The sequence below is a fragment of the Trachypithecus francoisi genome, unplaced genomic scaffold (genome assembly GCF_009764315.1).
Source record: "Trachypithecus francoisi isolate TF-2019V2 unplaced genomic scaffold, Tfra_2.0 Contig00808, whole genome shotgun sequence".
NCBI classification, from domain to species: Eukaryota; Metazoa; Chordata; class Mammalia; order Primates; family Cercopithecidae; genus Trachypithecus; species Trachypithecus francoisi.
In genome coordinates, this window is record NW_022680914.1 from 43,241 (window position 1) to 71,116 (window position 27,876).

At 58.8% G+C, this 27,876-nt stretch overlaps 2 protein-coding genes and 1 non-coding gene across 4 annotated transcripts; all 3 read right to left on the minus strand.

Moving 5' to 3' along the window:
- Positions 1-823: 823 nt before the first annotated feature.
- RPL10 (ribosomal protein L10) lies at positions 824-4,618 on the minus strand. 2 transcript variants are annotated; one of them, XM_033220166.1, is made up of 8 exons: positions 4,402-4,618; positions 3,396-3,725; positions 3,248-3,293; positions 2,393-2,451; positions 2,192-2,299; positions 1,848-1,986; positions 1,114-1,276; positions 824-1,034 (listed from the first exon to the last, which is right to left on the minus strand). In XM_033220166.1, the coding sequence occupies exons 3-8, from the start codon at positions 3,268-3,270 to the stop codon at positions 882-884; spliced, it is 645 nt and encodes a 214-aa protein (XP_033076057.1). In that variant the 5' UTR covers positions 3,271-3,293; positions 3,396-3,725; positions 4,402-4,618; the 3' UTR covers positions 824-881. The 2 variants fall into 2 exon arrangements, with proteins under 2 accessions (XP_033076057.1, XP_033076050.1); XM_033220159.1 differs by lacking the exon at positions 4,402-4,618 and having other exon boundaries at positions 3,396-4,316.
- On the minus strand, positions 1,329-1,463 carry LOC117089218. Its single transcript, XR_004439508.1, has one exon. It is a non-coding gene; the product is annotated as a small nucleolar RNA SNORA70 (small nucleolar RNA).
- Positions 4,619-17,254: 12,636 nt separating the features above from the next.
- EMD (emerin) lies at positions 17,255-19,742 on the minus strand. The gene is made up of 6 exons (XM_033220179.1): positions 19,402-19,742; positions 19,162-19,266; positions 18,927-19,004; positions 18,580-18,713; positions 18,076-18,125; positions 17,255-17,991 (listed from the first exon to the last, which is right to left on the minus strand). The coding sequence occupies exons 1-6, from the start codon at positions 19,481-19,483 to the stop codon at positions 17,664-17,666; spliced, it is 777 nt and encodes a 258-aa protein (XP_033076070.1). The 5' UTR covers positions 19,484-19,742; the 3' UTR covers positions 17,255-17,663.
- Positions 19,743-27,876: the final 8,134 nt, after the last annotated feature.

Below are 27,876 nucleotides of genomic sequence, written 5' to 3' on the forward strand. Positions count from 1 at the left end.
TATAAATTGAGATTACAAAAGACCAGAGGCCTCTTGGGAGCCACAGGCTGGGGGCTGGGGCCAACATATTCCAGCTCTGGGACCAAAAGCCTTTGGAGTCCTGTCCCTGGATACAGATGCTCAGGCCACCCACCTAGCATGCCTCTCATTTTTGCTACTCCCCCAAAAGCTAGCGCTGTTCTATCTAGTGATAGTTCAGCTCAGACACCTGGGATTCCCAGGTCAAACCACGCCACACGTGCCTATTCTGAGGTCTTTTTGTTATAAAGGACCAAAGATTAGCCCAGACCTTTGGTCAGGTGGTGAGGGCCCTGGGAATGCAGGCTCTCGAAGAGATTAGTGCATGGGGCCCAGGAGATTGCTAGAGATAGGAAAAATGCAAATCCCAGAATGATTCCCACCAAGGAGGACTGGCTAAACCAGATGGGTGAGACCACACCCAATGCGATGCACACCTACCCTTGCTAAATAAATGCTGATGCTGGTCAGCCTCTAGCCCACAAGCTCCTCTTGGTTCCCATGTGTTATATAATAAGCACCACAATCGTAGGCTGACCCCACCTGGGATTGCAAGGCTTTGCTGCAGCTGTGCTTCATGAAAAGCACTTCAATGCTTTTCAACCTACTGCCTAGGACCTGGGGAGGTCCAAGTCAAGCTCCAGAGTAGACAACCCACATTAAGGCCACCAGTCCTAGCCCTTTGCAGGGTTTGCTGTCTCACGAGGAGGGCTGAGCTGTCAACCTGTTTCTGAAGTGAAAGGGCAATGACCCAAAGGTTCCCAAAGGAAGTTCCTTCTCCCTCAAGAATGTAAATACAAAAACATAGGTGGACAGGAAGTAGAATTTATTGGTATTAAGTGGGGGCAGCATATTGGAAGCCCTCATGAGTGCAGGGCCCGCCATTTGTCCAGAGGACCACGATTGGGGATGTACTTGACCCCACAGCCATCTGGGATGAGCCGCTTTTCAGCCACCATGTCTTCAAATTCATCAGCATTGAACTTGGTGAAGCCCCACTTCTTTGAGATGTGGATCTAGGGAGCAATGGAAAGAACTGAGTCAGAAGGCCTGGGGCAAAGAAAGGTGGGAGAAGGGGGCTGCAGCAGTACGTACCTTCTGGCGGCCAGGAAACTTGAACTTGGCCCTGCGCAGGGCCTCAATCACATGCTCCTTGTTCTGCAGCTTGGTGCGGATGGACATGATAACTTGGCCAATGTGAACCCTGGCCACAGTGCCCTGGGGCTTTCCAAAAGCACCTCGCATGCCTGTTTGGAGCCTACATTGGGGTAGTGCAAAGTTAGAAACATGAATGTCCGTCCATCGGAAAGGCCTGTCTCCAAGGTCCCTTAGAGCAACCCATACAACAAACAGGCTGCATACACTACCAAGGAAGCTGCTGTTTGCAGCCATTGCACACTGGGCCCCCATGAGGAAAGGAACTCAGTCGGCTTAATTGGCTGCAGAGCATCTCAAGAACCATGGAGGCGTCCTGCAAGGCACCACTGGGCTCCTCTACTAGCTTCAACTACCTGCTTGCTGGCAAGATGGTTGTCATCTGGCTAAAAGAAAAGCTACTCCCATCACAAGTGTTTCCCGTCACCTGTGGGAAACAGCTTGCTTGCTAAGACTTACTCATGCTTTGTTTGTATCTGCAACAGTCCATAGGAAAGGGTCCTGAGTGACCACTGAAAGTCACTTGCCAGCTGTGTCCTGGCTTTTCTAGTAGCCATAGTGGCTGAGTCACTGGGGCCAAGTATCTCTATGCTCTGACGAATTAACGCAAACCTAATAACGTAGAGACTCCAAGTTACGGGAAAACTGCCTTAAAAGGCCCAGACCAAGCTCACCTGTCAGCCCCAGCACAGGACAACATCTTGTTGATGCGGATGACGTGGAAGGGGTGGAGCCGCACGCGGATATGGAAGCCATCCTTGCCACAACTTTTTACCATGTACTTATTGGCACAAATTCGGGCAGCCTCCAGGGCTAGGTAGGGGGAAAGAAAGCAGCAAAGTGAGATAAGATAGAGAAACATTCACCACGACATTCTCCAGCTCGGGGGAAATGTGTTGGCTGAGTTTTGTAAAAAAGCTCGTTTCATTAACTCCCAATTCCAGTGCAGTGTATGTGGATGGGGTTGAGGGAGCAAAGAGGAAGGACTGGGGGTGACGAACAAAGAATCCTGCCTTACCTTCAGAGGACAGCTGCTCATATTCATCTGACACCATGTGGCCACAGAGCGGAAACTCATCCACTTTTGCCTTCTTCCGCCCCAGGTCAAAGATGCGAATCTTGGCATCTAAAAAAGGATTGTGCAAGTGTGCAGGGGGTGTCACAGACGGACGCTGAGTCAGTAGAGCCAGCCCAGTGCAGGGGCCCTTCCACTACTTACCAGGGACACCTCGGCAGAAGCGAGACTTTGGGTACGGCTTGTTCTTACAATACCGGTAACTGCAGGGGAGTGAAAAAACACAGGTTAGGTGAGGTTCACATAAAGCCCAACAGTGACTTTGCCCCTCAAGGAACAACCCAAAAGAGGGACGGGAAAAGCGTGGGGAATGCACGTCCACTTCTAAACCGTTTGCATTCGGGGAAATAAACTACAAAGCAACACTTGGCTGCTGAAACAGAGGACACCCAAAACTAGAAACACAACCGCCACCACCTTTCGTTACTTTGTTTTACGCTTCCTATAAACACTTTGCAACAAACTTTCCTAGTTTAAAAATTATCTCTTCAAGACACTGCGTACTACAAAATCGCCGCATTATCACTGCACAGCTCAGACCACCCAATTTAAGACTTTCGGGCACGTGGCACTAAATCCACCTCCGAGCCGAGTGGAAAGGCGTCTGGCGCCCCCTGTAGGACACAGGAGGCGGCCGCACCCGTTTTTCCCGGACTGCCCTTCACGTCCGACAAGGCACGCGGCACGTCGCCCGGAAATAAGAGAGAACGCACACAAAGGCCCCAAGAGAGCATCGAGTGTCCGAAAATGCGGTGAGCTTGCAGGACACAGGGAGCGACATATGAGGGAAAGGTCGCTTCCACACCGACACGGGAACGAAGGAACAGACAGTAACATTGAAGACTAAAAAAGAACTGGGAGATGTAAAACATAGGATCAGTTCCCAAGACAGGGCCGCCGCACAGGGGACGCTCCACCCCACAGCTGTTTTCAGCGGCCACAGGCACTTCTTTCCCCTCCCGTTTCCCAGCAGTGAAAGTACACCGATTCAAGACTCACCAACGGGCGGGGCGGCGGCCCATGGCGACACCAGGATCTTCAGTGGCTGCAACGAGAGAGAGAGAGTCGGAACGGAAGACGAGAACAGACCTAAAAGGGGTGAGAACCAGCAACAGCACTGCAAGAGATTACCACTGCGCTTACTCACCGCGCCGAAGGGAAAGAGACGCTCCCACGCCTGCGCATGCCTTATATAGGCGGTCTATCTGCGCGCGTAAGAACCATAGAGTCCTGGCGAAGGCGGGTGGACGCTCTGTCAGACGTCATGACCATAGACGGAGCCGCTTTTAGCGCCTGCGCCCAGGCGTAGCCCAGCATATGCGCAGATCAGAGAGGTGGCCGGGTACCGGGGCCGGGGGCGGCCAGCTGACGAATGGGGCCTCGCCACATCGTAGCGAGAAGCCCGCTTCCGGCTGGCCATCTTGGGCGTAGAACTCTTGCGCTAGGCTTTGCTCTTAACTGTGACAGACGTATATTTCTGAGAGTGGAAAAAGGAAAGCACCCTGGCTGGGCCTCCCGGCGACCGCGAGAGTGTCCCCGAGCTTGCGCGGGTCCCGGACATGCGCTCCGTGCCTCCTAGGCTAGAGGCCCCGGCGGTGAAGCGCCATATAGGGACCTGGGCCCGCGTTCCTTTGTCAACCCGGGAGGCCGGAGCGGGAGACCCATTCCCCTACCGGAGAGGCTGGACCAGGCCTTGCTGGGAGCCATGCCCCGTATCCCCGTTTTCTGGAGACCCAGGATTCGCACATTGCCGCGGGGAAGAGGTCGAGGAGAAGTCTCCACAGAGATTAATGGCCTGGGAGACCCGGGGGCATCACTGGCCCCGCTCCGACCACCCTGACCCGCACCGTCCTGGCCAGCTGCGTCTCGGGGTCCGCCTCCCATGAACCGCTCTCGCCTGGGCACTGCCCCGCCTCGCCCTTCCCACTCCACTGTGCTCAGAGTGCCTCGGAGCGCGTCTGGGGGTCGTGGGGAAGCAGGGCCGCCCCAACCCGCCCACGGAGCAGCATCCAGGGAGAGGTGCGCAGAGCGGGCGGGCGTCCTGGGGGAAGTGGCGTCTGGAGGTGTCTGTCCACCATCTGCAGGTGGGGCGCGATGGGGTAACTTCCCGTCCTTTGACAGGAAGGACAGGAGGGAATCCTGCTCGAGCGCACCTGTTTTCCAGGATGACATGTCGCTTTTACAAATGGCTTCAGATCCCTTTGAGAAAAGCTTGGGACGATTTCTGGGGTGCACTTGCAGCAACGGTGCAGGGTCCTTCCCAGGGGAACGTAGCCTCCCTTTCCATCATGGGACTCTGGATCCCGGCGGTGACTTACGTCTGTAACTGGGTTCCAGGCTGTAACACCACTGGGGCAATACAAGTCAGGGATTGCGGCAAGGCGCGGTGGCTCACGCCTGTAATCCCAGCACTTTGAGGGGCGGAGGTGGGCGGATCACTAGAGCTCAGGAATTTGAGACCAGCCTGGACAACATGGGGAAAAACTGCCTCTACAAAAATTAAAAATTGGCCAGGCCCAGTGGCTCACGCCTGTAATCCCAGCACTTTGGGAGGCCAAGGTGGGCGGATCACGAGGTCAGCAGTTTGAGACTAGCCTGGCCAACATGGTGAAACCTCGTCTCTACTAAAAATACAAAAATTAGCCGGGCATGGTGGCGGGGGCATGTAATCCCAGCTGCTCCGGAGACTGAGGCAGAGGTTGCAGTGAGCCAAGACCGCGCCATTGCACTCCAGCCTGGGCAACAAAGCAAGACTCTGTCTCAAAGAAAAAAAAAATTAAAAATTAGGCAGGCGTGGCGGCACATTCTAATCCCAGCTGAGGTGGGAGGATCGCTTGAGCTCAGGAGGCAGAGATTGCAGTGAGCTGAGATCACACCACTGCACTCCAGCCCGGGCAACAGAGCAAGACTCTGTCTCAAAAAAAGTCATGTATGGCCAGGCGCGGTGGCTCACGCCTATAATCCCAGCACTTTGGGAGGCTAAGGTGGGTGGATCACTTGAGGTCAGGAGTTGGAGACCAGCCTGGCCAACGTGGTGAAACCCCGTCTCTACTAAAAATACAAAAAATTAGCTGGGCATGGTGGCGCATGCCTGTAATCTCAGCTACTCGGGGGGGCTGAGGCAGGAGAATTGCCTGAACCCTGGAGGTGGAGGTTGCAATGAGCCAAGATCACACCACTGTACTCCAGCCTGGGACCACAGAGCAAGACTCCTCTGTCTCGGAAAAAAAGAAAAACAAAAAATAAATTCCACCTACAGTCTCCTCACTCTCTAGTGGGTGTTAAAATGAACTTTCCGTAGCCACTTTGGGCAGAGAGAGGATACAGTCTAATCCTGCATGCCCTAGAAGGTCGTGCAGGCTGTTTTCTGCACAAGGACACCTTCCTGGGGAGTGAGAGGGCTGAAATCCCTCCGTGTCCTCGCCTCCAGCTGACTACCTGCCGGGAGAGCAGAGTGCCTCTTGCTGATCCGCACACAAGCCTGCAGGGGCGGGTGGGGGCCCTGGAGCCCAGACAGGCACCAAGCAATCTTGCAGCCCTACACGGTGAGGACAGGGGAACTGGTGGAGTTCCACCTGTTGGCTCCTCTCCCTCCTGACCTTCCCATGGGAATCCTTCCAATACATGAACCGTTGGCACAAAGAAATTGAAGTGGGTTTCTCCATTGCTACCCTCACCATCTAGGACTCCACTGTCCTTTTTTTTTTCTTTCTGAGACAGAGTTTGGCTCTTGTTGCCCAGGCTGGAGTGCAATGCCACTATCTCGGCCCACGTAAAGGGCATGGCGGCACGCACCTTTAGTCCCAGCTACCCGGTAGGCTGAGGTGGGAGAACTGCTTAAACCCAGGAGGTGAATGTTGCAGTGAGCCGAGATTGTGCCACTGCACTCTAGCCTGGGTGACAGAGTGAGACTCTATCTCAAAAACAAAAAAGTTGAAATTATAAAAAAGCTTTAAAAAACAACAAAAACAGAAAATCACTACAAAATGTGTAGCACAATGGATTTTTTTTTTTTTCTTTTGAGACAGAGTCTCACTGTGTCACCCAGGCTAGAGTGCAGTGGTGCGATCTCAGCTTGCTGCAACCTCCGCCTCCTGGGTTCAAGTGATTCTTCTACCTCAGCCTCCCCAGTAGCTGGGACGACAGGCACATGCCACCACACCCAGCTAATTTTTGTATTTTTAGTAGAAACGAGGTTTCACCATATAGGCCAGTTTGGTCTCGAACTCCTGACCTCATGATCCACCCGCCTCAGCCTCAGAAAGTGTTGGGATTACAGGCGTGAGACACCGCGCCCGGCCAGATAATGGGCCTTAAATTGTTTAACTATGTGGGTGATTGCACAGAAGAATAGTATAAATAACTTTATACTACTTTATACATGGGATAACTTGCTTCAAGTTGTTTCAAAAACCGTTTTTTTTTGTTTTTTTTTTTTTGAGACAGAATCTTGCTCTGTCACCCAGGCTGGAGTGCCATGGTGCCATCCTGGCTCAGTGCAACCTCTGCCTCCTGGGTTCAAGCGATTCTCCTGCCTCAGCCTCGTGAGTAGTTGGGATTATAGGCGAGGGCGCCACCACGCCGACTAATTGTGTTATTAGAAACGGGGCTGCACTATGTTGGTCAGGCTGGTCTCGAACTCCTGACCTCAAGCGATCCACCAGCCTCGGCCTCCCAAAGTGCTGGGATCACAGGCGTGAGCCACCGCGTCCGGCCTCAAAAACCTCTGGATGATTCGCTTGAATATGTGTAAAGTGATGCACAGGCCACCCTGAAGACTTTGGTGGTTTCTACTGAAACTACACATCAGGCCGGGCGTGGTGGCCAGTGGCCAGTGCCCCAAATCCCAGCAAATCCCAGCACTTTGGGAGGCTGAGGTGGATCACCTGAGCCCAGGAATCCCAGACCAGCCTGAGCGACAAAGCGAGACCCCATCTCTACAAAAAGTAAAAAATTAGCTGGACGTGGTGGTGGCGTGCGCCTGTAGTCCCAGCTACATGAAAGGCTGAGGTTGGAGGTTGAAGCCCTCGCTGGGGTGGAGAGGTCAAGGCTGTAGATGAGCCCTCATCGCGCCACTGCACTCCAGACTGGGCGACAGAGTGAGACCCTCCCTCAAAAAAAAAAAAAAAAGAAGAAGAGAAAACGAAAACATTACAAATAAAGCTATACATCCACTTCTGCACTTCTGCGTGGACTCGAGCGTTCAAGACGGGCGTGGCAACCCGATGACAGGAAACCCTGCAAGTTCGTGCTCCCAGGAGGCTCTTCCGCAAGGGCCACCAGCCACGGGAAACCAGGACCTTGTCCCTCACCAGGAAAAGCTCAGCCTGTGGCTCCGCGAGCGTGGACCGTTCCGTGGCCATGAGCGGGAAGAACCACGGACCCCCGCCCAGAGCTGGGATGGATCTCGCGGGCGGGAGGCGGAGGGTACGGCCCACCCCAGCGGAGGGCAGCGCGTGGGTCCGTTGAGATAACGCTCCGCGGACTCCATGACTCCTGGAGCAGAGCCCTGGCTGCGCTGCACCGCAGGAGGGAGGAGCTGCGTCTACTGCGGGGCCATGAGAGGGAGGAGCCGGTCCGGGGATCGGGGATGGGGGGGGGGGGCAGAGACTGGAACCCGCGCAAGCGCGGAAATGCCCACGGCCGCGCCCTCCCGCGCGAACCGCGGCGACACCCGGGCCGCCCTCGGAAGGCACGGATGTCACGCCGCGCTCCCGGGGTGCTTCAGTTGCGCCCACGGCCGACGCCCGGCAGCGCCGGGCAGGTGCCACGACCTCTGGACGTTTCTCGCCCCTTCTCGGGAATGGAACGCTTAGAGAAGCGCAGGTCCGCACCCAAAACACAAGGCGGCAGTGTTGCGTGTGCACCGACGACTCTGCGGCCAGCGCCCTGGCTCTCTCCCCGGGAACGCCTAGGAGCCAGAGAGCGCCGCAGCAGCGCGCACGCGACACGGTGTCGTCCATTGGGCAGCAGGAGCGTCCGTCAAGGGCGAGGGGCGGGAATTCCGTGCAATCTGAGCACGGTCATTGGCGAGGACAGGCGAAGAGGAGGATGGCTAGGCGGGTCGGGGCGGGGCTTCCTGTGGGCGCCTGGAGCCTACGGGGAGCGACCGAGGCGGAGGTGGGGAGCGAGGCAGCTGTGGGCCCCGGCGGGCGGAGACTAGGTCTGTCCCTCCACGCCCCGCCCCGCCCCGCCCCACCCCACCCCACCCCACCCCACCCCACCCCGCCCCGCCCCACCCCACCCCCCGCCGCCGCCGCCGCCTCGGCATCGCCTTCCGAGCCTCCCAGTCCTGGGCCGGCCCTGCGGGGCATGCGCCGAGTCCCCTTCCCGTGCAGACCGGCGGTCACTGTCCTCCCCCGGGGACGAGGCGGACGGGCGTCCCCCGAGATTAGGGCCCGGGAAGCCCCGTGAGCCGCTCTCGCCTGGGCGCCGTCGAGGGGCCGCCCCGCCCTTCCCACTCCACTGTGCTCCGAAAGTGCCTCGGGGCGCGTCTGGGGAGTCGTGGGGAAGCAGGGCCGTCCCCACCCGTCCACCCGGCAGCGTCCAGGGATAGGTGGGCAGAGCGGGCGGGCGGGCGTCCCGGAGGAAGCGGCGTCTGGAGGTGTCTGTGCAGCGTTCCGCGGTGGCGCGCGGTGGGGTAACAAAGTCTTGCCCGTCCCTTGACAGCGGTGGCCGCCGGGGAGGGAATCCTGCTCTGCTGCGGGCGGTCGTGGGCTGGGGCGCTTCCTGGCCTGTCTCCTGGGGGGTAGGAAAGGTGAGCCCCGCAGAGAAGGCGGTGGCTTCCCTCGACGTGGGTGCCAACAGGAGCCATCCCTCCAACCGGTCTTCCCGCGGGAGGGTGCCTGGCTGGGAACACCCGCAGGGCTGGTTCCAGCACCCATGGGGCCGCTGGGTCCAGCCCAGTGTGTTTCCGGGGAAGACTCGCCTTACCCGCCAACCTTCCCGCACCGGGAGGGTTCCCAGCTGCTGGTGATGCTGCTCAGGCGGCTCCCCACAGCGCCACCACCCACCCCCGGAGCCGGCCGCTGGGTTTGGCCCGTCCGCCCTGGTTCCTCTTTGCTGGGCTCCGAGGCCTGGCGGGACTTCCCGTCTCCGCGGCGGCTCTGGCGACCCAGCATCCCTTTGCCTTGGGGTCAGACGGACTCCCAAGGAATTGCGTCCCGGTGGAGAAGACGCTTCCTTCCCTCTCCCTTCCTCTCCTCCGCCCCCTTTTGCTCTCTTGTCCTTGCACTTTGCCTTGTCCGTGTGTCCAGCTCTGTGTGTGTGTGTGTGTGTGTGTGTGTGTGTGTGTGTGTGACTGACGCGAGCCCTTAGTCACCTCTTGCTACTATTTTTTCCCCATGTTATCACTTGTCTCTTGACTGTGCGGTTTGCGGGTTGTGCTTGGTCACACAGGGGATTTTAGTTTTCGTGTCATCAGAATCTCCAGGCTTTCCTGATGGCTTCTGGGGGTTCTTGTCGGTTTGTTTCCTTCTGGCTCACGCCGTGTCTTGCCCCCTGGACGCTGAGCACCAGTTCCGACTGCTGGGTAACAGACGACTCCACGTTTCGGTCCTTCCCCACCTAGCGCTCCTCTCACCCCCCAGAGTTCTGAGGGACAGGCTCTGGGAGGGCTCTCGGGGAGCCAGGACTGTGGCTCAGGGTCCCTCTCAGGCTGCGGTCAGGTGTCCACCGGGGCCCAGTCATCCTATCTGACTGGGTGGGGAGCCCTCATGATGATTCTCCCTCTGGAGGCTGCGGCAGGAGACCTCAGTTCCTCCCGACCTGGCCTTCTCCCAGGGCTGCTCGGCTTCCCCCGGACCTGCAATCCAATCGAACCAGCAGGAGAGGGCGCCCCAGACCCGGCCACACTCTTTATGACCTGGCCTCCTGAGTGACTCGCCTCACCTCCGCTGTGGTTTTTATTGGTCTCACAGGCCCACCCTGGAACGTGCTGGAGAGGGCGCCACGCTCAGGGTGGAGGCTGTTCCTGAGTGCTGCAAGTCAGAAGCGCCCTTGCGCCTGTAGAGCTGTGTGGGCTGCTGGAGACCCCGAGCGGGCCGCCTCAGGGACGTGTCCTTGGTGTCAGCGGGAGCAGGAGGCCACCTCCTGGGGCTGACACTGGCTGGGGTCTGCATTTCTGAGGGCGGGGCGTGCTTTGACATCCTGAAAGGGTTGCAAAACCCATCACAGAGAACCCCAAGAAGGGAGACTCTGCCCCCAAGACCCAGTGTGCCCCGCAGGGTCTGTGCCGTGTGCTCTCTGGCTCTGCATGGAAGCCTTCCCAGCCCGGGTCGGGGACCCCTGGTCCGACATCCCCAGGAGCCCGCGGGAAACCCGTTCTAGTCACCACAGCCCCTTTTGCATGGCATGAGTGCCCCCACGCCAGCCTGCATGGCATGTGCCTCCCACTTCCAATGCCCTCCTCCCGGGGCTCATTCCTGCCCCTGCCCCCTCTCTGCCCCAAGTGGGGCGACCTCTCTCTGCAGACAGGGGAGGCCTCTCCTCCCGGCATGCAGCCCTGAAAGGGGAGGGGCCGGGGCGGGGAGGGGGTGTGCCGCGCCATCATGGTGAAGGCAGAGCAGCTCCTTTTTTCCGTGATGTGTCAGGCTGCCGGATACTGGGCTCCAGGGGCAGTCCCTGGCCTGGGGGGTGGGATGTGGAGGGCCAGGTGGGTCCCGGAAGGAGCTTTCCACTGGGGCCCCAGGAGGTTGCCCCATCCTTCCACTGGGACTGGCAGGTGACTTCCTGATGACGCTCTCCGTGGCTCTGAATTTGTCACAGAGGTTCCGTGGGCGATGAGTGCTTTTCCTGTTGGCCGGTGCCACCTCTGGGCAATGCAGGGACCCTTGATGACAGCTCCTGGCCCCTTCCAAAGCCCCCTGGCCCTCCTTGAACCCGACGAGAGCAGGTTGCCGGGCCTTCCCTGAGGAATGTGTTCCTGGCAGGTGGGGACAGCCCCTCCCCCAGGGTGTTGGGTACAGGGTCCTGGGGCGCCTCAGGACACGGTCAGGCCCACTGAACCCCACACTCCTGGGCCACCTGCCCGCTGGCTGTCCTCTGTGACCCTGTCTCCCCTGAGCCAAGGTGCCCGGCCTGGTCCCCCAGGAAGAACAGTGAGGAGGTCTGGCTCTCCCTGCCATGGGGGCCTCGGGGGCCTGGACAGGGACGGTGTCCTCCCTCCCCAGGCTGCCCGGCGCCCTCGCTCAGGGAGTGCTCTTCTAGCGGCCTGTTCGGCAGACGGGCACAGTCACGACGGCAGCCAGACCCTGTCCCGGCCCATGCACCCACCTGGACAGATCGGCGCCCTCCTAGACTCACTGGCTCCATTGAGGGTCCCAAAGGGGCTGCCCCAGAGCACCCTGGGGTCTCCAGACCCCTCGGCCCACAGCAGCTACCAGCAGCCCAGGCGGGACCCAGGGGCTTCCGGGCACAGAGGCGCCGCTCCCTGGCTTGTGAGCCCGGGGCCTCTCCAGCCGTCCCCTGTCGGGGGCCTCCACTCCTGCTCTGGATCAAGGTCCTGCCCCCAGGGAGAGCTAGTGCCTTTGGGGGACCGGGCCCTGGTTGCAGTTGGAGAGTGCGTCCAGGGATGGTGCTCTTCTTGGCTGCCGCCCTGCCTCCCAGGGGCCTCCCCAGACACCCGGCTGCCGTCAGCTGGGGCTGGGGGGGTCCTCTGGCCTAGGGGTCATCCCGGTTTGGGAGTGCCCTGCCCTGGACACCGCGTCCAAGAAGGATACATGCTCGCCCTTTGTTGGGGGCCAGGCACAGGGTGAGGGGACACACGGCCCCACCACCCCTGTCTCCGGGAGCCCTGGCTGGGTACGGTGCCTCTTCCGAGAGATCCTGCCCGGGACTGGTGCCGCCTGCCTCGGGCCTGCCTCCCACACAGTTGGGGACCCTGGCCGGGCACCTCCTGCCAGCCCCCTGCTTCTGTCCTAGCCTCAGCCGGGCCCTGCAAGCTGTCCATGTGCCTGCGACACCCGGTCCCTCTGCGGATGTTTGCAAACACCCCTGCCCCCACAGTGATGTCTGGGGGCCTCTCTGGGCCTTTGTGTGCCGAGTTGGGGGTGGGTGGTGGAGGGGGGTCTTTCCATAGTTGCCTACTTCCTGTCCTCCTCGGCCCCAGGTCCAGGGGTGCCCTGCCTGCTCAGTTTCCAGCCTGAGCCCTTCCTTGAGCTGGCCCAGTCCCCTAAGCTTCTGCAGCAGGTTCCCAGATCCACCCGAGGGACTCCTGGCCAGTGTTCCCAATGGTGTCTGAGTGCTAGACTCAGTCCCTGGCCATAGATTTCAGGGAACCCCGCTCTGAGGGGCCGCTGCTTCCGTTTCCTCTCCAGGTCCCCTCCCAGTTGCCTCGGAGAGCGGGGATGGGGCTGTCGGGAGGCAGAAGGGAGGGTTGGGGTGCAGAGGTGTGGCTTAGGGGAGGGAAAGTCAACTGGGCTACCGCCCCTCCCTGCCCTCCCTGGACTCAGTCCAGACATGACCTGCGGGTTGGAGGCCTGTGCACCCTGTATCTCCTCCTACTAGCCTGGCGGGTCCTCCTGGGTCTTCCTCAGTGTGGCTGGGTCCCCAGACCATAGGCCCTAGCAGGGTAGGGGCCCGTGCTCTGCTCTTGTTTTTGCTCCTACTTGCCCGCCCTTCCCGGGGAGGCCCCTGGCCACGACCATGCCAATCTCTTTCCCTGCTGCCTGCCTGCCTGCCTGGGTGGCCTCCAGCTCACCGCCCTGTGAGGCCTGTGGCCTCCCGTCAGGGCTGTCCTCGGGGGCCTGGATCCCCCTAGTGTATCTACCGCCCTTGCGGCCCCACCTGTGTCCCTGCAGCCTGGGGATGATCCGGAGGGTTGGGGGATCGGTGCCCTTGGTTCACCTAGCCCAGCCCTAGGGCGGTTCCCCCGGTGGCCCTGCCAGGTATGGGGCTTGGGAGAGGATACGATGGAGCCGGCACAGGGAGGGGGGCAGGAGACTCTGGGTGACTCGGGGCAGGAGGGGGTGCCCCAGAGGTTCAGAATCCCGGGCACACAGTGGGCTGAGCGGACAAGTCGCAGCTTCCGGGGGACCTCCCGTCCTCCCCGCCGGCACTGGATCTTTCTGGGCCTGGTTCTGCTGCCTCCCATCCCCATTCAGCTGGTGGCTTCTAGATGCTTCCAGAGTGTGCTTGGCCCCTTTGCCTCTGTGCCATTGGGCCCAGGGGGAGCAGTAGAGTGGCTGGGGCTGGGGGTGGGACTTCCCCTTTCTGTGTCTTGCTTGCCCCGTGTCTCCCAGTGAGTGGCCGCCCTGAGCCTGGGGCCGGCCGCCCAGCCCCAAGTGGAAGTCAGGCAGGGCTCCTCTGCCGTTTTCCTTTCCTTTATGCCATCAGAGTCAGGAGTGGCCTATCCTCATGAAGCCACAGGTTCTACACCCCTGGCACTCTCTTCTTGAAAGTGGTAGTGGCCCAAGAGACACCCTTCCTACCTCCACCGCAGCTGAGGGTCAAGGCAAGGGTCCTTCTTGGCCGGCCTTGGCGCTGTCACCTTTTGGACCTGTCTGGGGTTGAGGTCACGGGCCTTACCAGGACCATGGGTTCTGGGCCCTGGCCCTGTATTTCCTCTCCACCGTCTCCCTCTCCACTGGCTGCCTTGACACTCTCCCAGCCCCCTCTATTGGTTCTCCTCCCTGGTCTGGCAGGGCCTGGGGGCAACGGAGGAAAAAAATCCAGTATCTTCTTGGACAGTCCCCAGAGTGGCCTCTTGCTGGGACCTTGGGCAGCTGCTGCCCCCTGCTGTGTGTCTGAGCACTGCTGGAGCCCTGCGGGGGACCCCAGATTCTTTGGGAGCTTTTGAAAGTGGGGCCACAGTGGTCTCTCGGAGCTCTGGAGAACATTTAAGTGGAGGCCTGGAGGCTCTTGAGGCCCATGGAAACTTCCTAATCCTTCTGGTTCCAGTTGGGGCACCCAGTGCACTTGGGTGTGTCCAGAGTAGTTGGAATCCCTCATGGGGTTCAAAGCCCTGTGGGTTGGACAGATCACAGGATGAGCTTGGCAGAGCCCTGAGGAGCCCTGGAACAGGGAGGGAGTACTCCAAGGCCCACGGAGCCCTGGGGATTGGTGACCAAGCCCAAGTGGGAGGCCTCAGGAATCCAGGGGGAGCTCAGGGAGGTGGTGGGAGCAGAGCCCTGGGGAAGGCCGTGAGCCCTCAGGAGCAGGCAGTCTCTGAGCCCCGGGGTAGGAGTCTCGCAGCTCTTGTCATTCGCTGGGGAAATGGGCTGGGGACTCCGGGAGCCCTCTTCCATCCAGTCTTGGGAGCGCTTTTGGAATGAATGAAAAGGGGCAAGCTATGTCGGGGGTGGCCGCTGTTCCTTCCTTCCCTCTCTTCCCTCACGCCAGACACCACAGGGGTTGCCAAGTACACCCAGCTGCCTCCTCTTTACTCCTCACGTGTAACATATCCAGGACCTGACCTAAGGCCTAGAAAGCACCATTTCGTCCAGATACCTGAATATCTCTTTTCCCTCCTTGGGATGCCCCAAGCCCAACTCCACATCCCCCATCTCCCTGACACCGGCTATTACTCCAGAGCTTTGGGATGTCAACCTTGCCTCCACCCCAGGTCCCATATAGGTTCCTGCTAGGCCCCATCTGCCTCTGTCCAGCCACAATCCCAGGTAGTGAGTGCCTCCTGGGGGAACTGGACTGCGGTGAGTTCGGTTCTTCCTGTCAGTGTACTTGGTTTTCATCAGCTGCTGAAACAGGGGCTGTCACTGCATCCTTCCAGGGTCCTGGTAGTAGCAACCTGTTTGTTCTGCCCCCCACGTACAGGCTTATTAATGGGACCATTGGGTCCCTAAGGTGGACCTGTGAGGAGTTGGCATCCCCTGCGCATGCCTACCACCTGCCATGGACCATCCAGGTCTCGCCTGCTGCAGGGCCAGCCATTGGGCTGTTGCATTGGGCATTGGTCTGTTGCACTGGGCTTGGGATGGTGAGGGGCAGAGGGCAAGGGCTTGGGGAGTCCACACAGCAAGTGGCTGGGCACTGGGGGTGAGCCAGGTAAGAGGAGCTTATAACAAACAAGAAAGGCTGAAACTGTGAGTGGTAAGAAAATTAGAAGGTGCTTTGCTCTTTTCTGCATGTTTTCAACACACAAGGACCATGCCCTATTTTAGGACCAAAAACATACGTGAGGAGAGACTAGGATGCAGCCAAGATAAATGGTCAGCCCCAGCCCTGCCTCCACGGGCGCATGTGCAGGCACTGCATGGGAGCTGTGCCAAGTGTGGGAGGCTGGGCTGTCCCACTACCTGCAGCAAGGAACCAAAGGCGAGGGGGACTAATGCCAGCACCCCACCCCTTGCTGGGCCTCTGTTTCCCACCTGCCCGTGTGCAGTGGATGGCAGCCCCTCTGTGCTTTCCCGCCCTCTGCCGGCAGCATAGAGCCAGGCGTGCACAGCAACACGTGGCATTCTGTCTTGGGGTTTTTTTTAATTATTATTATTATTATTATTATTTTTGAGACGGAGTCTCGCTGTGTCGCCCAGGCTGGAGTGTAGTGGTGTGATCTAAGCTCACTGTAACCTCCGTCTCCCAGGTTCAAGCGATTCTCCTGTCCCAGCCTCCTGCGTAGCTGGGATTACAGGCATGCACCACCACACCCAGCTAATTTTTTGTATTTTTATTGGAGACGGGGTTTCACCATGTTGGCCAGGATGGTCCCGATCTCTTTACCTTGTGATCCGCCTGCCACGGCCTCCCAAAGTGCTGGGATTACAGGCATGAGCCACCGCGCCCGGCCTCTCTTGGGCTTTAGTACCCACTTTCTACTTAAAAAAATATATGTAGACCGGGCACAGTGGCTCACACATGTAATCCCAGCACTTTGGGAGGTTGAGGTGGGTGGACCACGAGGTCAGGAGATCGAGACATCTTGGCCAACATGGTGAAACCCCGTCTCTACTGAAATACAAAGCATTAGCCATGCATGGTGGTGCACACCTGTAGTCCCAGCTACTCGGGAGGCCAAGGGAGGGGAATCGCTTGGACTCAGGAGGCAGAGGTTGCGGTGAGCTGAGATTGTGCCACTGCACTCCAGCCTGGCAACAGCAAGACTGCATCTCAAAAAAAAAAAAAAAAAAAAATTTATATGTATATACAGGTATATATGTATATCTATGTATATATATAGGTATATATGTATATGTGTGTATATAATGTAAACTTTGAGCACAGTGGCTGACACCTGTAATCCCAGCACTTTGGGTGGCCAAGATGGGGGGATCCCCTGAGATCAGGAGTTCCGAGACCAGCCTGACCAATATGGTGAAACCCCATCTCTACTAAAAATACAAAAATTAGCCAGGTATGGTGGCGTGTGACTGTGGTCCCAGCTACTAGGGAGGCTGAGACAGAAGAATTGCTTGAACCCAGGAGGCAGAGGTTGCAGTGAGCCAAGATGGCATCACTGCACTCCAGCCTGGGTGACAGAGTGACTCCGTCTCAAAAAAAAAAATTATATATATGTATATATAGAAGATTATGAAATACATACCCAGGGCAGAAAACCTGGGAGCTGAGTGAGAACACAGACAGGTGTATTCCATCACCCAGGGACGATGGGGCATTTCCGCCTTTGGAGCTTTTCTCCCATGTTAAACAAGCAGCAGTTCCAGGAGCTGAGAATGATGTGCCAGAGATGCTTCATTTTTTTTCCGTCCCCATGCCTTGGACACTGGGGTGGACTTCGGCTTTTTCCAGTTAAAACACCCGCAGACTGCTGGTAGCATGCATGCAGCTTTGCCTGAATTTCTAAGTGGGTTCTCTGTATACGCCTTGTCGTACCACAATTATATGTATAAGCAGTTACAGGTGCTTTGGGGAATGAGTTAGGGACTAAACTCCCAAACAAAACACAAACATCTCTGGGTAGCATTTGATTCCTATCCCCAGACCAAAGCAAAAATGCGGACTCAACAAAGCCAGATTGCAATCCTTGAGCCCCAAGACGCAGAGGCCCTTGCCATGGGAGCCCAACCCTCTCCTCCAGGAAGAGCCAACGCATTAAAAATAAATGGGGTTTTTATTGTGTGTCCACGAAAACAAAGGGTGGCCTTTGGTTAATCCCCCCCAACAAGATGACAAAAAGGAGGCATGCATGACAACAAGAACCATGTTCTCCTCTGACTGAGCGAGGCCTTGCCCTCCTGGACCCTAAGGGTTACAGGCAAGCAGGGCCAGGAGGCTGCCGAGGAAAGCACACTCAGGCCCCCATGGAGGGCCTGAGTCTGCTGCCTCCCTGGTGGGACAAGGCAGGGGGAGCAAGCACTACTCTGGGCTAGGCCCAGCGCCCCCCAAGCAAGAACACATAAAAGCCCCTGCCCCTGCCCCTGCCCCCACACCCACCCCCACCCCACGGCTAAGGCAGTCAGCCAGTTCTTCCCCAGAAGACCTGGCTCTGAAGCCCAGACCCTCACGGCTCCCTCTGGAAAGGGTTGCCTTCCTCAGCCTGCATGAAGTAGTACATGAAGAAGAGGACGATCACAAAGACCAGGAAAAGCAGCAGCTGGCCCCAGAGCGGGACCTGGTGATCCTGGCCCAGCCCAGCCCCAGGAGCATGGCTTTCAGGCCGGATGGCACGGCGGGTGAGCCATGAAGAGGAAGATGAGGAGGAGGACATAGAAGAGGTGGAGGAGGAAGTAGGATAATAGGACAGGTCCAGGGAGCTCCTGGAGGCTGAAACAGGGCGGTAGTGCGCAATGCTCTGGTAGGCACTGTCCCGGCTGTACATGGGGCGTTCCCTGAGGCAAAAGAGGGGAGCAGGTGGGCCAGGAGCCTGGGTCCAGAACCAGCCCCTATCCCTGGCCTTCCCCATACATACATACCTATCCTTGCACTCCTCTTCAGAAGACGACAAGAGATCGTCATCACGCACCTGTAGAAGAGAGTCAAGGTGAGGGAACTGGCTGGCAGGGCCACCATGGCCCTGTCATGTCCCTCTCAAACTTCCCCAGCGAGTCCCCTCTGACCTTTGGTTAGAGGCCAGGGACCCACACCCTCCTGAATGACTCTGGGTGTTCAGCCTTTTATCCATGGGGCCTCACTACTTGTGCTCATGCCCCAGCATCCCCTTTTGCCCCCAGGACTCTCAGGAAGAGCTGGAGCCTAGATCCCAGACCAGGGTGCAGGATGCATCCTATGTGCTCTAGTCACATAGTTCTGAGGGCTCCCCAAAGTAGGACCCTGACCAAACAGGTGTCTGCTGAGCCAGAGTCTCCCCAGAGGCCCAAGGGCCACCATTTGTACCCAGTGGCCCCCTGGATTTATCCAAACACAGTCGCGATCCCCTAGGTTGTACCCAAGTACAGGACGCCTGCCAGCCAGCTCACCTGGTGGTGGAAAGTGTCAGCATCTGGGAGTGAAGTCACAGACTGGCGGAAGCCCCTGGACGGGCCCGCAGACTCGGGCTCCCCATAAGTCCTGGTAGTGAAGTAGCTCTCTTCATAGTAGTCGTCATTGTAGCTTGGGAAGGGGGGCAGCGGTAGCAGAGGGGGCATCGGTGTGCCCCGCCTGGCCTGATGGCCCTAATCTGAATCCCATTTCGGGACCTGTGACAGTTTCTCCCTCCTAAGGCTGCTGGAGTGGTTGGGACTGAGATCTCAAGTCCTCCCTGTGAGCGGGGTCCCTGACGCAGTCGGGTGAAGGTGCCAGCGTGCCCACCCAACCCCTGCCTTACCCTTGCTCTGGTAGAGTAAGGCGTCCTCTTTCTTGGGAAGATCATACATATCTGAATCCCCTGACGTCGAATTCAAGTCTGGATTGAAAGGAGGAGACAGAACTGTTTGCCCCACCCCCCCCACCCCGAGACTTCCCTCCCTTTCCCCAGTGCCGCTCTCGACCGGCGCCCCTGCCACACCTCGCTGCCCCATCCTCCCCGCGTCCCAGGCCGTCCCCACAGGCGAGGCTCTCACCAGAGAAGCGATAAGAGGAGGCAGCGGACGAGCCGGGGGGCGAGAGCCGCCGCCTCTGGGTCTCGTACTCGAAGATCTTCTGCTCGTAAAGCCTACGAGTTGATCCTGGCCGGACACGGGGCGGTCAGGGCCGCGGGCCGGGGAAGGGGCGCGGGGAGTGCAGCGGGGAGGGCAGCGGGGAGGTCGCGGGGCGGAGCACGAGGAGGGGGCCCGGAAGGGGTCCCGCCCGCCGCCGCGTACCTACTACAGGCCCGTGCGGGATGTTGTACCGGCGCAGCAAGGCGGTCAGCTCGGTATTTGAAAGATCTGCGTAGTCGTCCATGGCGGGTGCGGGCTCGGGCGGAGGCCTGGCGGCGGCCCGGGCCTACCAAAACCGGCCGAGCAACGACTGCCTAGGAGCACGGCGGGGGCGGCACGAGCGCATCGGGAGCGGCCGCGCTCGCGTCACAGCCGAATCGCTGTCGCGTCACGGCCGCTGGCTCCGCAGGCTGCGCGCGCTGCGCGGGGCGGGACCTAACAGCGGGAGTAGCCGGCACAGACCGGCCGGGCCCTGAGAGCTGGGAGGCTGGGGCCGCGAGCCCAAACGTCATCAACTCACGGATTGGTTAGCGGCGGAGAGGGCGGTGGGAACCGGTCTCGCGCTGGGAGCGGGCGGGGCCGCAAGCCCATATGTCACAAACACGGAATTGGCTAGTGATGGAGGGGGCGGGGCCCGCGCAGGCGCGGAGCAAAAGGTCTTGCGGTGGGAGCGAGCGGGGCTGCGAGCCCGTACGTCACAAACACGGGGATTGGCTAGCGATGGAGGAGGCGGGGCCCGCGCGGGCGCGGAGCAGAAGGTCTCGCGGTGGGAGCAAGCGGCGCCGCGAGGAGCGCCATATGTCACTAACGCACGGATTGGCTAGCAGCGTAGGGGGCGGGGCTCGCGCGGGAGTCTGGGCAATGCAAACTGGTATCGCAGTGGGAGCAGGCGGGGCTGCGGGCCCAAAAGTCACAAACGCACAGATTGGCTAGCGGCAGGGGGCGGGGCCCGCGCGGGAGTCAGGGCGACGCGGCTGGGAGCCAAGATGTCACCCTGTGGCGGGCTTGAGCCAGCCGGGTGAGAGGGGCGGGGCCTGCGCGCTAGGGACCCGGGACGTGCGAGCGGGCGAAGTCGGCGCTTGGGGTGGCTCTGGTCCCTAAGTCACTTGGGCTTCGCCTGGTCCCTGCACATCCCTACTCCCCGCCGTCGCCCCCCTTTCCCGGGCCCCAGAGCCTAGGGTTTCCCGGCCGCATCCCGGTCGGCCGCCCCGGCAGCGGACCCTAAGAGAGCGCGGGCCCCGGGCCAGGCACTGCCGAGGGCGCTTTGTGTGCGCATTGCCCGGGAAGCGGCTGCGGGGCAAGGCCCGCGCCTACGCGATCACCGCAGATTCCCTGCCACGGGCCCTTCTTCCCAGTCTGCAGGGCTCTCGCCCGCGCACATGTGCCTGCTGCTTCCCACCTCCTACCTCTCTGCTTCCTTTCCTCCTCCCTCACTCCACCTGGGAGGAAATGGGGCACTGGGCCAGGAGGCCGCTGGCACTCCAGAAGCAAGCAGCCTTCGAAGGGGCCCGGGCATGCCGACGGGCACGCCAGTGGGCGCGGGCACAGGGCGCCGTGCGATGCATACAGAGACAACGTGTGCCCGCCTAATCTTTCATGCCGTTCATTCACCCGGGGCACTGGGGGGAGCTGCAGCGGGGCGTCCTCTCCTGTCGGAATGGTCCCTGAGCGCAGCGTGTCTAGGCAGGGGGCAGACGTGGGTGGTGAGCTATGGAAGGCTGCCAAGGCCTGCTCAGGAGCCTGAACTGTGGCTAGGATTCCCAGGGCCTTGATCAGATATGGGCTGTCCCATGGAGAAGGGAAAGGAGGTGACATTCATATTCTTTTTTTTTTTTTTGAGACAGAGTCTCGCTCTGTCACCCAGGCTGGAGTGCAGTGCTGTGATCTTGGCTCTCTGTAGCCTCCATCTCCTGGGTTCAAGTGATTCTCCTGTCTCAGCCTTCAGAGTAGCTGGGAGTACAGTCTCATGCCACCATGCCTGGCTACTTTTTGCATTTTTGGTAGAAACGGGATTTCGCCATGTTGGCCAGGCTGGTCTCAAACTCCTGACCTCAAGTGATCCGCCCGGCTCGGCCTCCCAGCAAAGTGCTGGGATTACAGGCATGAGCCACCGCGCCTGACTGTGACATTCACATTCTAAACAAAGCCAGCTGAGGGTGTATGGAATCAACTAGTGTGCCCCTCACTGGGTAGGCCCCAAACTGGGAGCATGAAGAGGTGACATACCATCTGTGGTCTCACAGATGAGGGCTGGTGACAAGGGAAGAAGAGGGGAGGGCTCTGGTTGTGTCCAGAATGACTGACCCAGCTGGTGAGGGTCACAGACCAGTCATCCATGGAGGTTTGCCCATGGGGTGGGAAGAGGTAGACACCTGGGGGAGTAATGAGGAGATGGGTCCTTGTTTTGGCTACACACAAAGATCCTAACAAAGAGGAATCACTGTTGGTAAGGCCCTGCTCTGTGCCCAGCAATGTGGGAGGAAGTATGGGTCCATGAAGACAGTGCCTGGCAGTGTACAGCAGGAGAGCCTTGGGTAGGGCAGGGGTTTGCACCTCATCTTTCAGAGCTGAGGGGACAGATGGCAGTTTGGACTCTGGGCTGCTCAGAGGCTGCCTCGTGGATTTTTTAGGTTTGACAAAATCAGATTCCCCAGCACCTCTGCAAGCCTTCTGCAATCCTGGCCCATCTCCCAGAGGCCTCTGTGTACTAAGTGCTGCTCCATCCTCCCCCATGCCACCCCTCCCCATACGGATCCAAGCTGTTTCCTTATGAGGTCAAGGAATTCTAGATTTGCCTTCTCCCTAAGGAGCACCCCCCACCCGTTCTGTACCTGCCTCGGCACTCTGCCTTTTATGTCCCACCCCTTTGCCCCACAATCAGGTCCCACCACAGATGGCACCAGGAAGCTGAACTGTGATGGTCCCCCTGCACCCACCCTGTGGGTACTGGAGCCTAAGTCCAGCCCCATTGCAGTGCAGCTCCACTCCAGACCACTGGAAGCCAGGCAGGCTCCTGAGCAGCAGAGCCTCCATCTTATACAGGGAGAGTCAGGACCCTGTGATCAGGGGAGACTTGTCCAAGAGCCCTGAGTACAGCAATTAATTCATGGAACATTCCCCCACCAGTACCTGGTCCCTGGGGTTGATGACCTGGACAGCCTCAGAGAGTTTCCCGTCAAGGGTAGGGTGGGATTTGCAGTCGTCAGAGGGTCTGGGAAGGGCATGTACAGGAAAATCTGAGGGTCTCCAGGGGGTTCTTCCTGGGAAGTGCAGGCAGAGGAGACATCGGGGTGCAACCAATTCTAAGTCAAGAATAAGAAAACTGAGATGCTCCTTAAGGATGGAATGGCTTGCAAGCAGTATATGTTGTATAACTTACAATCCCAACGTGATTGAGTTATGAGGAAAAAATATCAACATGGAAACATTCCTCAGTATCTATAACAAGTAGATGATTGTTCACTGAGCTGTTAACATTTTATTTTTATTTTTATTATTTTTTTCTGAGACGGAGTCTAGCTCTGTCACCCAGGCTGGAGTGTAGTGGTGCTATATCAGCTCACTGCAACCTCCGCCTCCTGGGTTCTCGCGATTCTCCTGTCTCAACCTCCTGAGTAGCTGGGATTACAGGCGCCTGCAACTATGCCCAGCTAATTTTTGTATTTTTAGTAGAGAGCGGGCTTCACTGTGTTGGCCAGGCTGGTCTTGAACTCCTGACCTCGTGATCCACCCACTTCAGCCTCCCAAAGTGCTGGATCCACCGCGCCTGGCCTTTTTTTTTTTTTTTTTTTTTTTTTTTGAGACAGAGTCTCACTCTATCACCCAGGCTGGAGTGGTGCAGTGATGTGATCCCGGCTCACTGCAACCTCTGACACTCAGGTTCAAGCGATTCTCCTGCCCCAGCCTCCCGAGTAGCTGGGATTACAGGCATCTACCAGTGTGCCCGGCTAGTTTTTATATTTTTAGTAGAGACGGGGTTTCACCATCTTGGCAAGGCTGGTCTTGAACTCCTGACCTCGTGATCCACCCACTTTGGCCTCCCAAAGTGCTGGGATTACAGGCATGAGCTACAGTGCATATTTTTTTTTATGTTTAATGACAGGGTTTTACTCTGTGACCCAGGCTGGAGTGCAGTGGTGAAATTATAGCTCACTGCAGCCTCAAACTCCCAGGCTTAAACGATCCTCCCACCTCAGCCTCCTGAGCAGCTGAGACTACCGGTGCATGTCACCACGCCCAGCTAATTTTTATATTTTTGGTAGAGATAGTGTCTTGCTGTGTTGCCCGGGTTGGTCTCAAACTCCTGGGCTCAAGTGATCCGCCTGCCTCAGCTTCCCACAGTGCTAGGATTATAGGCGTGAGCCACCATGCCCGGCCAATGTTTTCTTTAAGATCAGAATCTTCTTAATACTAAACAAACTTAACTTTCATGTCCCCCTGAGCGGTCCTGTTTCTGCTGCCTACCCCAGGCCAGACCTGGCAGTGCCCAATCCATGGCAGTCAGGCTCATCCCAGGGCTCGGAGTCCTGCAGTCCCGTCCTGGGGCCCTGCCTGAGGTAGGCGCCCAGCAAATGCCTGCCACGACCTGTTGCCCCCACCCCAGGAAACACAATCCCGACTTGGGACAGACACCAGGGGGCCGTGACTGTGGGTGGCTCCTTGGAGAAGGTGGCCTTGGGCCTGGGCCTTTCCACCTGGGGTGCGCTTGGCTCCCCCAGACTCAGACACACAGCATCCTTGTGATTGGGCCTAGACATAAGCCCTGCAGACCCTGTGGGGGCTGGGGGCGACTCTCCCTGAAGTTCCCCCTCCCCCAGGGCCTGGCGGCCCTTGACGGTGGTGAGCTTGTTACTGTTGGTGTAGCTGGTTGGAGATTCAGCCTTTGCAGCAGGAATGGAGCCAATTCCAGTTCTCTGCTATCTTCAACGTAGGGAGATGTCATGATCTTCCCAAGGAATGACTGGTGCTATAGAAACCTTTGTTCCCACTGCAACCTGAAAAAGTAGACTCAAAGAACTGCTTGTGTTTAGAGGGTGTGTGTGTGTGTCGGGGAGTGGTGCAGGAGTGGAAAGAGAGGGTTCAAATACAGCGGGGATCTTGAGACGCAGCCAAGCAGCCACTACCTCTTTCATGCTCCCTCCACCTGTTCCCGTGCCTGTGGGTGGGCGGGATTCCCTCCTCAGGATAGCCTTGGCTGTGACTCGCAGCACAGCTACCTCGAGGGCCTGAGCTCAGGTTTCTCATCTAGCAAGTGGCTTCCCCAGCTGGGCACGCACACTGGATGGAGCAGCTGGAGATGAGCCTCTGGGCCTGTTGGGAGGTTTCCGCGGGGCATCGGGGATGAAATGTCATTGCCAGCAGAGGCAGCAAGACCTAGAGGGCAACCAGTGCCTTGCCACAGTGTTAAACTGGGGATTGTAGAACTAAATTAGCAGGTGCGAGCAGACTCCCTTCTTCCCTCCCTCCCTCCCTTCCGCCCTTCCCTCTTGGAATAGAATACAAAATAGCAGCTACTCTTTGTTTCAGGTCTGTGTGTCTGTGTGTGTGTGCTGGCTCAGTGCCAACTGTAATTCTTATTGGGGGTTGTGGGCAAGATGTTACAACGGCACTGCTTTATGCGGCTTTCCCCAAGGAAGTGACATTTGAGCTGAATCTGAAGCTACCAGGAAATGGGCACATAGAAGAGGAAGAGAGAACCTGGCAGTGCCAGGGCGTGGCTGTGACCGCCATGTTCACAGACACTTGGCTCTTTTGGCTGCACTCCACTGCACACTCCCAGGCTCTGGGACTGCCCCTGAGCGTCCACCTGAGCGGTCCTGTTTCTGCTGCCCACCCCAGGCCAGACCTGGCAGTGCCCAATCAGTGGCAGTCAGGCTCATCCCAGGGCTCAGAGCCCTGCAGTCCCGTCCTGGGGCCTGCCTGAGGTAGGCACCAGCAAACACCTGCAACGACCTGTTGCCCCCATCCCAGGAAACACAATCCCGACTTGGGACAGACACCAGGGGACCGTGACTGTGGGTGGCTCCTTGGAGAAGGTGGCCTTGGGCCTGGGCCTTTCCACCTGGGGTGCGCTTGGCTCCCCCAGACTCAGACACACAGCATCCTTGTGATTGGGCCTAGACATAAGCCCTGAGACCCCTGTGGGGGCTGGGGGCGACTCTCCCTGAAGTTCCCCCTCCCCAGGGCCTGGCGGCCCTTGACGGTGGTGAGCTTGTTACTGTTGGTGTAGCTGGTTGGAGATTCAGCCTTTGCAGCAGGATGGAGCCAATTCCAGTTCTCTGCTATCTTCAACGTAGGGAGATGTCATGATCTCCCAAGGAATGACGGTGACCTTGGGCCTAGGCCTTTCCACCTGGGGTACACTGGCTACCCCAGACTCAGACACGCAATGTCCTTGTGATTGGGCCTACACATGAGCCCTGCAGACCCTGTGGGCGCTGGAGGCGACTCCCCCCCGCCGAAGTCCTCCCTCCCCCAGGGCCTGGCGGCCCTCGCCGGCGGTGAGCTCATCTCGGGGGGCGGCGTCGCCCGGCGGCGGGTCGCTGGAGCTCATGGCGCGCCCCCGCCCCCCGCCCCCCACGCACCCGTCCCGGGCTCCTGGGCAATTTTACCAATTAAGGCTTTCTCGCCAGGCCGGGCCGGGCGCGGGGAGGGCGCGGGGCGGGGGTGCGGCCAACAAGAAGGCGGGCGGCGGCGGCCCATTCGCGTGGAGGCGCGTCGCGCACAGCGGACGCCGACAGAACCCCGAGGCGCCTGCCGCGGGCGCGAAGGCGATCCGGGCGCCACCCCGCGGTCACCGGTCGCTCTCAGGGACAGCAGGTGAGGTCTCCGCGGCCCGCCTTCGCGCCTTGCGCCGTAGGGTCGCCGCGCTCCTCGTCGGCCGGGGGCGGGGTTGGAGACGGCGGGCAGAGAGGCCCGAGAACGCTGGCGCCAGCTCGCGCCCAGGTCCGGGCCAGGTTCAGCTGCGGTGCGTGAGCCGATGGAGGCGCCCCTGACATCTGGGAGTGCGTGTCCAGAGAATGTCTTCTCTAGTTGACCCACGAGCCGTGTCTGTGCCCACGAATGTGGGAGCCTGAGGCCATGGGGGGGTCCCCTAGAGAGAGAGGGTGTCTGGGCACTTGCCAGGAAACTGGTGCCTGTGTGGGTGCCCATGAACAGACTGCATGCCTATCTGAGAGAGAAGGGCCCTGACACCAGGAACTTGTGTGGACTCAGGGTGAGTGGCCACCTGGAAGGACACTTCTCAGTGTGCCCACTGGGAGGGGAACAGCGTGTCCTTTGCTGGCTCAAGTCCACGGGACACCAGCTGCTTTGGGCAAAGGGGAGCTGGTTCTTGGGCTGCTGTACTCCATGTGGCCATGTGAGGTTGAGGCCGGGCCAGGTTCCTTGGTTGGGCCCTGGGCGGTATCCCAGATTGGCTCTGAGCTGGATGCGCACTGCCAGCCAGGATGTGACCAACAATGTCTCCAGATTCCCGTGCCACCTGGGGCCAGGCAAAGTAGGTTAAAGTCCACTGGCAGACCCATTTGTAAGTGCTCCGAGTGCACTGCCGAGGTGGGAGCTTGGGAATGGGCAGCCTCACCTGCCGCACTGGACTTGCCAGCACAGGTCTCTTCTCACCTTGCCAATCTGCTGCTTCCTTCCCTCCTGCGGCCCCCTGGCTACGCAGGTCTGGAAATGGCTCCTTAGGGATCTCAGCTGAACAGCCCCTGGGCTTGGGCTATACCTCCCAGTGGGAGGGTCTGGCCTGGGGTCTGAGGGCCAGGGGTGGTGTGGTGGGCGGGGTGTGTCTAACATCCAAGAATCTACTCCAAATAAGGGAAAATATGAAAGAGCTGGATTTTGGCTTCCCAGGACTGCCCGATCTGGGGGCTCTGGGATCGGGCGACATCTGGCGGTGATACTATGGTCTAGGGACAAGAACCCTCTACACGCCCATTCCTTGTTTCCTCTAAATAGGGAAAAGCTAGGGCTGGAAGACAGGGCACCCGTCTCCTGACACCCTTTCTGCTGGAATTGACTACTGGTCACTCTGACTCAGTTTCCCTGAGCTCTGAAGATTAAGGAATGAACCCAGAAACCCAACTCAATGCCCTAGTGGAGAGTCAATCTTGATGGAATTCCGTGTCTGGGAACTTGCTTTCCAGTGGGGCAAGGGGACCAGAAGGACAACTTCAAGCCTGTCTTGAATGGGGCCTGGCAGGGAGGGGTCTGTATGGGTCCCCCCTTCCCAGTCCTCCCTCCCACCTCCACCCCAGCTCCCAGACACCCAGGTGCACTTGGTGCAGGTGTGTCTCAAAGTCGTCAGGAGAGGGGACAATATACAGGGGTGGCCTCAGTACTGGAAAATGCCATTTGCACACCCCTAACACCACACTAGTGGGAAAAACCAGTGGGGCCACAGGCAGCCCCGAAGTGAATGTGCTGGGTTGATCACACACAGCCCGACCACATGTCATGTAGACAACTAGGGCTACAGGAGAGTCAACCATATTTGGGCATGACGTGCTGGCCAAGCCGGGGCCTCCTCCTCCACTGGTCTTTAGCAGATAAATTAATTATTACTAGAATTGAGCAGGAAGGACAGATACCTGCCTTCCTAGAAAAAAACACTCAGAGGAGGAACATTCCGGAGAG

Coding starts and splice junctions, on each gene's coding strand:
- RPL10 (XM_033220166.1), bottom strand. CDS start 3,270: ATGGGCCGCCGCCCCGCCCGTTG. Junction 2,452..3,247: donor GGCCGCCGCCCCGCCCGTTG/GTGAGTCTTGAA, acceptor ACTCCCCTGCAG/TTACCGGTATTGTAAGAACA. Junction 1,035..1,113: donor AGTTTCCTGGCCGCCAGAAG/GTACGTACTGCT, acceptor ATTGCTCCCTAG/ATCCACATCTCAAAGAAGTG.
- EMD (XM_033220179.1), bottom strand. CDS start 19,483: ATGGACGACTACGCAGATCTTTCAAATACCGAGCTGACCGCCTTGCTG. Junction 19,267..19,401: donor CCCGCACGGGCCTGTAGTAG/GTACGCGGCGGC, acceptor GTGTCCGGCCAG/GATCAACTCGTAGGCTTTAC. Junction 19,005..19,161: donor CTCCTCTTATCGCTTCTCTG/GTGAGAGCCTCG, acceptor CTTTCAATCCAG/ACTTGAATTCGACGTCAGGG.